Source organism: Priapulus caudatus, unplaced genomic scaffold, assembly GCF_000485595.1.
Source record: "Priapulus caudatus unplaced genomic scaffold, Priapulus_caudatus-5.0.1 Scaffold588, whole genome shotgun sequence".
In the NCBI taxonomy this organism is placed as follows: domain Eukaryota; kingdom Metazoa; phylum Priapulida; class Priapulimorpha; order Priapulimorphida; family Priapulidae; genus Priapulus; species Priapulus caudatus.
The window spans coordinates 148859-158612 of NW_014577649.1; the positions used below are offsets into that span (position 1 = coordinate 148859).

At 39.7% G+C, this 9754-nt stretch overlaps 2 protein-coding genes across 12 annotated transcripts in view; one reads left to right on the forward strand and one right to left on the reverse strand.

Annotated features, from left to right (window-relative positions):
• LOC106811894 (CD151 antigen-like) overlaps positions 1-3518 on the forward strand; it is a 19032-nt gene extending 15514 nt beyond the window's left edge. For all 5 annotated transcript variants that reach the window (XM_014815626.1, XM_014815621.1, XM_014815624.1 and 2 more), the window contains exons 4-7: positions 1093-1272; positions 1762-1965; positions 2171-2254; positions 2586-3518. In XM_014815626.1, the coding sequence (XP_014671112.1) occupies positions 1093-1272; positions 1762-1965; positions 2171-2254; positions 2586-2654 (537 nt within the window). In that variant the 3' untranslated portion in view covers positions 2655-3518. The remainder of the gene's footprint in view (positions 1-1092; positions 1273-1761; positions 1966-2170; positions 2255-2585) is intronic.
• Positions 3519-5932: 2414 nt separating this feature from the next.
• The window catches only part of LOC106811892 (neurogenic locus notch homolog protein 1-like), a 16471-nt gene continuing 12649 nt past the window's right edge, over positions 5933-9754 (reverse strand). For all 7 annotated transcript variants that reach the window (XM_014815615.1, XM_014815616.1, XM_014815620.1 and 4 more), the window contains 4 exons: positions 9207-9374; positions 8105-8221; positions 6919-7038; positions 5933-6360 (listed from right to left, as the gene is read on the reverse strand). In XM_014815615.1, the coding sequence (XP_014671101.1) occupies positions 6323-6360; positions 6919-7038; positions 8105-8221; positions 9207-9374 (443 nt within the window). In that variant the 3' untranslated portion in view covers positions 5933-6322. The remainder of the gene's footprint in view (positions 6361-6918; positions 7039-8104; positions 8222-9206; positions 9375-9754) is intronic.

Consider the following 9754-nt stretch of genomic DNA (forward strand, 5'->3'; position numbering starts at 1 on the left):
AAATCATTTATAATTTATATAATAATATTATTTATTATTTTCACAATAAACAAATTACAATAATTATCAAGAAGTATATAATGGATGTTCTCCCATATATAGTCTTCGTTTCTATAATGTACGTTGATGGTTGCTCAATTAAAACTGACTTCTTCTACTCACTCATTTGTGTCCTTTTTATGTGGTGAGCTACAGTGTCATTGACATTTCATTCATTTATACTAAATTGTAAGTGTGTTGTGCATGTGTGTATGTGCAGGTGCACTTTGCCTTTCTTACTGGCCACGTTAGAATAGGGTAATACCCTACATTAAGTGTGTAAAGCGTTCCAGAAATAATGTTCGCAATGCGAAAATCTAATATGAATCAGATATCTTTAGCTAAAAGATGTAAATGCAAGTAAAAAAAGTATTTAACTCTACCTTGAGAAAGCGAGTTCAGAAATACAATCACTGGGAGAGAGTGGGAAACACCATTAGCAGTTGGCTGGCTTTCGTTATCACTATCATTGTCAGGTTTGGGATAAGGCTCTAAACTGAATACCAATATGGGTCTAAAGATGACTGTCTTTACTTGTATACTCACTCATTTGTGTCCTTTTTATGTGGTGAGCTACAGTGTCATTGACACTTTCATTTATAAAGTATACATGTAAAATAAAAATGCAAATTCAAGTTAATTTATGGTTTGTTTTTAAAAGTGTTTGACATTTGTGGCGTTTTATTGTTCGCTGGAATCAAAGTACATCAACAACCACCTCAAATTTAGTAATTTACTGATGTAAATTTTAAAATATGGCTGAAAAATATTACGACCGGGGCTTTCTGGACTCCTAACGGGACACCGGGACCAGCATGTCGCACCGGGACGATCCCGGTGAGACCGGGACACTTGGGACGTCTGGTTTCATGTCCCATTTTTAGCAGTTATAACTTGCAAATTACGTGTGGAAGGGTTGCCGTACGTATCTCACGAATTTGTAGACATACGTTAAGCATCACTCCATAAGTGTGAATTTACGAACCCCCGAGTCATTGTAACGCGGGGCATTACTGTAGCATATATCACATCTCACGTTTCTCGCCATTTCAGTATGCAGTGTTCCTCGTCATCATTCTAGTGCTTGAGGTGGCGGCAGGTATTACTGTGGCTGTGTTCAGGGGTAAGGTGGATGAGAGCTTGAAGGCTTTCATGCTAACCACTCTCAATACTGAATATACTGGAGAGAGTAACCACAGGTTCACGGATGCCTGGGATGCAATGCAATACTCGGTAGGAATTATCTGTTGCTGTACTGAATATGCACATTGTCTTTGATACTATATGAAGTTGTGTTCCTTGTGTTCATTGACATGTGGTTTCAAATTCTCAAATGGTGAATATGTTTCGGAACACCATTATTATAGTTAGCATAGTTGTTGAATTTTTGTAGTACATATGAGGACTACATGAGATTCAGAAGCTTGTGCAAATGCAAATATTTCTTCCTCTTCTTCATCCCTCTCCTCCACCTCCTCTTTTTGCTCTGCTTCATCCCCTCCTCTGCCTCCTCTTTTTGCTCATTTTCTTCCGCCTCTTCTTCCTCCTCCTCCTCCTCCTCCTTTTCTTCTATTCTTTCATGATCAGAGCAAATAACTAGTGTGACATTCTGCTGATACTGTACACACATTATGGTAATGGAAGGTTGTTACGTATGCGGCGTCATTTACATTATAACCATGCTAACGGTATAGTAAATAGGACGGTTTGTTTACTTTTTAGTTTCAATGCTGCGGCGTCGATAGCGGTGCCGACTGGCAAAAGGACGCTGTGACAGCTTGGAAGATGAAATCGGAATGGAAGATTCCGCCTACTTGCTGCAAGGTTCAAGACACTTCTGCCTTATTTGGAGAGGAGCTTGTTAATACCCTTGAGAAGCTGTCCTGTAAAACTCTTGGCGATTCACTAACGTCCAATTACGACAAGGTTTGTGAACTATTTAAGATGCTGGATCGATCTAATGAAAATCAATCCGTTTACTTATTCATTTTACGAGTTTTCTTATTCATTTGATGACGCCTATGTATTTACAAGTAGTATATATGGGTATTTGCATATTTGCTTGTCTAACTGTTTACTGTATACATTGGTATTGCCTAAGTCCTGTCACTATCTGGCGTGCCTTTTCTAGGGCTGTTATCAAGCACTCGAAAATTGGATTGCTGAACATGCTACAATATGTATTGGGATTGGTATAGGACTAGGTTTACTTCAGGTAGGTATTCCTTAACTTGTTATGTACGGATATAAATGTGAATATTTGGAGATTAATTTTGATAAATGTCAATTTTGTCAGATTTTAAACTTAAAACCAGGTATGGTTATCTAGTTTAGTTTCTATATGTTCAGAGTTAATTACAAAGCTTTTTATATTTGAAAGTACCTTGAGATATTCACCTATTTCCTTTCTAATTTGGTGTTACTGATTAAGCAAATTAACCCTCGAAATCAATCGAAATGTTATGCCATATACACTTTGCATTGACTGATACCAAGTTTCAGGTATTACACTTTTTTCAGTAACTTTTGTTTTCCTCATTTTATAGATGTTTGGAATCATCTTTGCCTGTCTTCTGTGCAACGCGATTGCAAAATCTGGTTCGCAAGCCGTCTAGCAAGTTGGGTCTTCAAGATAGAGATATAGCTGTGTAGCTGTGTCCAGTGCTTCACGGTGACAGTTCATGCAAACATTCCTGCAGGCAACACCAGCTGCACGGAATCTCTCGACACTTGGTGCAATATGATATGTATTACATTGGGGAATGCTAAACTATGTCCTTTTAGATAAACCACAATGATGTTACTCTTATACACTCCTGTCACCAGGTGTAATTCCAAATTCACTAGTTGAATCGGTAAGAGTGAAATGCCATGCACGAATTTCGTTTCTATAGACTTGCGAATTTTGCTATCTAGGATTTAAAGTTTATATTCTCGCGTTTTCTTCCCCACGATTATATTATTGGAATTCTGTGCTCTTTGCTCCTATATCCACATCGGAAGGTTTCTACTTGATATCTCATGGCCATCACGTAGTATGGCGTTTATAACATGAGGGGGTCACAGCGAGTTTTATGTAATGTTAGATAGGAATGTAGGCCCTACATATATACTGTCCCTGTAGCATTGATCTTTCAAGTGCACCTTTGTCCATGCACATGTTTTGTGTTGATCACAGTGCTTTCATGCTGTAGTAAGCATATACTCTATACCTCACATCAGGAATTTTGTCTAGTAATTAATAGAAGATTTCCTGCTCACAATTAACTATTTGGCACGTAAAAAACTGCATTGTTAGTAGTTAGTTTTATAACAGAAATATATAGCCATGGTTGATACATTGACTAGTTGGAAGTTAACTCATGTTTAATATGGCAAGGGTGCAATTAATTTTGAGCCTACTAGTTTTGTATGATCACATATCTGCAGTGAATGTGCATCTATACATCTAGGCAATTTAAATTTAAACATGGTTTGTAGCAAAAAAGGAAAAGTTTTACTTTATTGTGTCTAAAGGCCGCCGCACACCAGCCGATTTTTCACGCGATTTGATCGGCCCGATAGAAATCAGCCGATATCGGGTAGGTGTGCGCGTTCATTTGTAGACGATTTTATTTTTATCGGGTGATCGTTCCAAATCAAACATGTTTGATTTTGAACCGATGAGCCGATGAGCCGATTTTACAAACGATGAAGCGATGTAGGTGTGCAGTGGCCTTAATCTAAACACGTTAGTCAACAGTAGTTTTCCCCGCATAATTTGAAGCATAATGTGAGAACATGTATCGAATTTAGTTTTTCGTTATTATACCGTAGTTGTTTTGTCGTATGTGAAATTGTGCGCTAGACATGAGTGAATTTAGAATGTTGGCACTATCATTAGTTTACACTGTAGTAATTCAACTCGAGTCCGTTTTCATAAACGAAAGCAGGCTTCTATTGTGTCACTTTTACTGCGTACACGACCTAACACATTTGTGGCAACTGTCCTACCTAGAATTGAAACGAGTTGCAGGAAAATATCGAAGTATATGTGCTGCATGGATATTTGGGGGCTACGCGCGCGAATTCTCACTACGTGTTAGTTGTAAGTTGATTGCATAGTTATAGTTTGTTGTGATTAATTGCCACACGTTTGGTCGTTCACGGCGTTTTTTAGATGGCGCCATAATTGTTTTATATACATTTTTTATCATTGAGCGGCAATTGTTTATCACGGGAGAAGACTTTTTCAGGTCGACGAAGTTGGTGATAAGGTGAAGGTTGAGCTGGTGGTACTATAGTGTCAATGAGCTTTTATGCACTCCCATGTTAATTTCCAAATCAGGCTCAATGGTTTTAATAATAATAAAAAATTCACTGCCAGAACGTAAAACTGCCCACTCTCTGATGCTGTAGCGGCTTTGTGACTTGTGCACACTGTCGCCCATAATATCATTAATGATTTCATTTGATAACTTTCAGTGGTATAGTTAATATTTAATAATTAAGGGTCAGCCACGTCTTTATTTGTTGAGTCGTAGAACAATAGCTAGTCAACTTGGGCAGAGAAACAACTGTGGGTTCCAACGATGTTCATGTAATGTTTCCAAGATTTGTACAGCGTGCGAGGTAAAATAAATGTTTCAATATTTTGATAGCTACCTACATAATGGTGTTTATATGTAAGAAATTTTCATTGTAATTATTGTTTTTATTATTAACTTGATTGCTATTTATACTAAAGAAATGGTTATCCGTTGTGAAAGTAGATTATTTGGGGGGACCTCAATGAAAATACTGCACTAGATAATCCTTATATCATTCAATACGTTATATTTTTCAACAAAGAAATACCAGCACAAATATTGCGTGTTTCAACATATACATATAAGACACGCGTATAATTTATAATAGAAATTCTAATCTATATATACGCGCATAAACAATGGTCTATTGGACGCATACGTATACATAACTAAAACCTGGCTTACTAATTGTTTTTTTTTATAACTGGACTTTTAACACAAAGAACTAACATCTTCACATAACTAAATGATTAGTGAAATGTTGCAGATATCTGCTATAAGTAACCTAACTTTCTTGATAACAATGGTTTGTTGTTCCTTAAAAAAGGAACATTTTATTAAATAATATGTTAATCTCGCTCGTGAGCGTAATGAAGTCTACTAAAACGCATAGAAATCATCATCACCGAATTTACACAATAATAAAAATAACAAAACAATACAAAAAACCTGCAATACGTAGAAAAACATTAATAACGCAAGGATGCCGTATTCCTCTATATCAGCCTATGTATAGAAAATGTTGCAAAACTCGCTTTCACTTATTATAATATATATAAAACGCGTCCATAGACCGAATATTTTAGTTCTCAAATGCCCGCGGTGGTTTTTTGATTTCTGGCTAATTTGAAGGCTATGGCATAATCCGACACTGATTTAAAGTCGTACATTCACACAGTTCAGATATAGCAGAATACAGAACATCGTTGTCGGCTGGAGCGCGTGCGTGCCCCCGGAGGGGGAGGGGGCACTCACCCCACATTATGGTAGGTATGTGCCACCGCGAAGTCAAAAATGGGAAGGGGGGGGGGGGCTCTAGAACTAACTCAGACCTGAAAATGGGGGTCTCTGGAAGTAATGTTTGTTTGAATGTGGGATGCTCTGGAACTGGCGATGTTCGAAAATGGGGGTTGCGTTGCATGCATGCCTTCACGGCCCGGCTTCAACGTATTCTGAAGTACGATGCACTGGCACGGAAATGTTAAAAACTAGAGTCTCCGGAACGGCAAAATTGTAAGATCTGCATGGTAACTAAACTTGTGATGCTCTGGAACGAGATATTCTTAAAAATGCGATGTACTGGAACGGAAGTTTAGGGTTGAAAATGGGGGTCTCTCCCGCGGCACATACCTACCATGCAATATATATGGAGTGCCTCCCGGGGGTGCGTGCTCGCGTGACCGCATTACTCCTAGTATTGATTGATTGATTATACGCCGAATAACTCTAGGCTTTGTTGACTGTCAACGAAATAGGACGAAGTGTAAACTTTCATAAAATAACAGTACAGTTTCGCTGCCGAAATGCGTGCTCGAATAATGCTGACGTTCCAGCAACAACTTCACGCGGCAACGTGCGGACATTAAACACCATTTCAAACCCGTGACATATACAACGTGGGGGCAGGAGTCGCTGAAAGAAACGCGCACCTTCGATGCAACCGCTCAGCACTAGCTCAGTCGGGTCGTCGGTAGGTAGATAGGAACTGTACAGCTTTACCAGGAGCGCAGAATGGAGGCCAATATCGGAACGTCTAGACGGAAATTACAACAAATATACTTTCATATAATTATATCAGGATTATATCTATCGTAGCTAGGCCTATATTATATACAGTAGTATCTATATAATATATCTATAGATATAGTATGTGAATATAGATAATATATTTTATTATCTATATACACATACTATATCTATAGATATAGTTTCTATATTATACGCTCCTGATTACATAACATCACAAGCAACCACATCATGCGAATATATGCAGGGTATATATACTTACAACAATAGTCCTACATGGGTTTTGTATTCACGTAATATCTTCTTCATACACATCCACGTCGATGCATAGAGTTTTGCGTTCGTAATGTGTCCTCGATTTGTTACGCGTAAATAAGGGTACTGCGACATTTTGCGAATTCACCCTACTTTCGTCACACTACAAATCTAGATGCTAGCACATGTTCTAACTAGCACTCTGCGTACAGCATAAATTGTGCTTATAGATGTAGACCTGGAATAGATCAAGAGTCCATAATTGAGTCTCTATTATAGACTCTTGAATAGATGTTAACTCATTGCTTACGGTATTGACACACGGCACCCACGTATCCGTGCGGGCAGTCGCACACGTTCTTCTTGCGGCGTAGGCGGACACATCTGCCACCATTCATGCACCTCTTACTGCACGTGTGCCTCGAATCGGCTGCAAAAAACGTCAGCGTGACAAACTATAAGTATAGGGCGACAGGCGGGTCCAGGCCTACAGCAGTGGCGTAGCCAGGATTTTTTAACCGGGGAGGGGGGGGGGTAACAGCGAACTGCGCAAAATAGTGGATGACTTAATATTTTAATGGTTCCTCCGCCTCCCTATTCACACCCTACGCTCCCACACCTCTCAGCTCTGCAATTTTTGTTTTGGGCGCCATGCAAAAAGGCGTCATTTTTGTTCGTTGTTCTTTGCTCCCAAGATATGTAACTGTTCAGTGGCCGATCCAGGATTCCAATGAGGGAGGTGAAAAACAGGCGGGGGTATGGGGGTCCTCCCCCAGAAAACTTCTCTACTTCTTACGGCAATTCTCTTTTTAGTAGAACAATTCTTTTTTTTTCACTTTCGGATCAACAGGGGGGGGCCTTGGCCCCCTTTGGCCCCCCTACTGGCCTACAGGCGGCGTACGTGCAGTTCCGTAAATTATTGTGCCTATTGTGCTGGTTGTGCTGGTTGTAACTGACACCTTGACCCAGAACTACTCCGACGAACCGCGTAGCATTTAATTAAATATAATCTACCTTAATATTCGTGTTAGTGGGGCTTAAGGTTTGCCACGGTACAATCCGATTTTGTCGAATTAATAGTTATGACGATACCAAAGTGAATAATTGCCTCTTTGACACACTTATTAACATAATCTCTCATTTATTCCTCGCGCAACCTCGTAAAATGCCCGCTGAATATTTACTAATATTTTTCTATCGCCACAATCAAACGGAGACCACGTAAAAATTGCTCGATCGGCAGAGGCTCGTTCGTTTAAAGGTACCTACTCGTCCTCAGATTAACGGCACGCGGTTTCTACTAGGTAAGAGTAAACCCCGAAATGAACGAGTTGCTATATCACGTGAATGCAGTTAGTAGAGCATAACCCCGTTTTCACTCGCACAAAGCTCCGTACATAATGCGTCGGAAAGGTCCGTTAAATCGCAATAAACGTCGACTGCAATGCCGAACGTATTTATTCGCGGGACAGACATCCGTTATCACGTATACTCACAGCGATTGCAGTGGTCACCCTTGTAACCCCAGGCGCAGTCGCAGTAGTAGCCGTTCGGTACGTATGGATCTCCGACGCACGTACCGCCGTTGTAGCAAGGGTGGCTGTAGCACGGATCTGACGAGAGAAAGAATATACCGAGCTATATTTAGCCATGTCCCCGGAGCTTAAATCTCAGACAGTCGATAACGTCATTACTCACAATGTTGACTCAAACGACGGGGTTGAGTAACAATTAGTTTTGCGCCTTGTGTGTTGGTTATCTAGAGCTTGCGGAATACTGCACGCAGAACCATTACCAGTACAGAAACTACATTTTTTCTCGATAGACATGTCCTGGTAGTGCGATTATAGCCATCGGGCGTATAGTTGGGGGAGGGGAGGGGGTAATATTATCAGGAGTGTATAATATAGAGATATAATACACTATATATACACTATAGCGATATATACTCTATATAGATATTATATTCTATATTATACACTACTGGTATTATACGATACAGACTGAAGTACTATTTCAGAAAGTTCGCAAAACTTTTTTATAAGATAGGATATTGGAGAATCTACGATCGACGCGTACCGACAGCAATGTCAGCATCCATTTGTAAAACTGTAATTTCTTACGAAGAAAATTTCCGATATGATATAGAGTTGAACAAAATTGTCCCAAGAGAATTTCCGACGGCAGACCTCTAAATTGAAGAGGATATGGCATGTATGATGATTTTAGATGTAGACTGATTTTCGCATAATGGGCTGATTCGCTACATTTTGAAATCCGGATAATCCGGCTGATGGAATCCGGATCAGGATCGTTAATCGAGGAAGGCATTTTTTATCGATGTAGCGTGCACGTAAGCATGCATGGTAACTATACCGTAACAACTATAACAAGACTATAGTATACACCGCGTGTACCCTCTAGTCTAACCTATCGTAACCGTTCCCATCGTATATATATAATATCTGATATAATATATATCATATATGGCATGGACTATATTAGAGCACAAGACAAAAATAATTTAATCATGTACACTATATATATATATATATATATATATATATATATTAACCATCATAACTGTCATTTATATACCTATTCCTCGTCCGTGTCCGTAGGTGCGAGGTACGTAAATACGCTCGCTGCAGTGGTGTCCGCCCCAGCCCTCCGGACAGCTGCACCAGTAGTCGATTTCACCCTTGTAGCCATCGTCGTACGGTTCACACACGGCATCGTTGTGACAGGGATCGCCGTGGCACGGATCTGCGTGGAAGGCGACGGGGGATTCATATATATATATATATATATATATATAATATCAGTGTTAAATAATGACAATTTGTCATTATTATTGTCAATTATTATTATTGTCATAATATGTCATTATTGTCAATTTAGTGCATGACGTGATAAATCGCTGCAATCTCATTGGATAACGTGGCAGGCACTATGAAGCGATAGTGCCCGCCTGAGCGGGCACTATCGCTTGCGCGACGCATTGTTATTATAACGCATTGTATTTACGTCACGAATCTCCTGCGTCTGGGCGCCACGCGAGAGTTTCGAACGGCGGTTGTGTTTGTGTCGAACGTTTTGTTACATCGAATGCACCGGCAAATTAGGGAGTATAAAGAAGGTATATA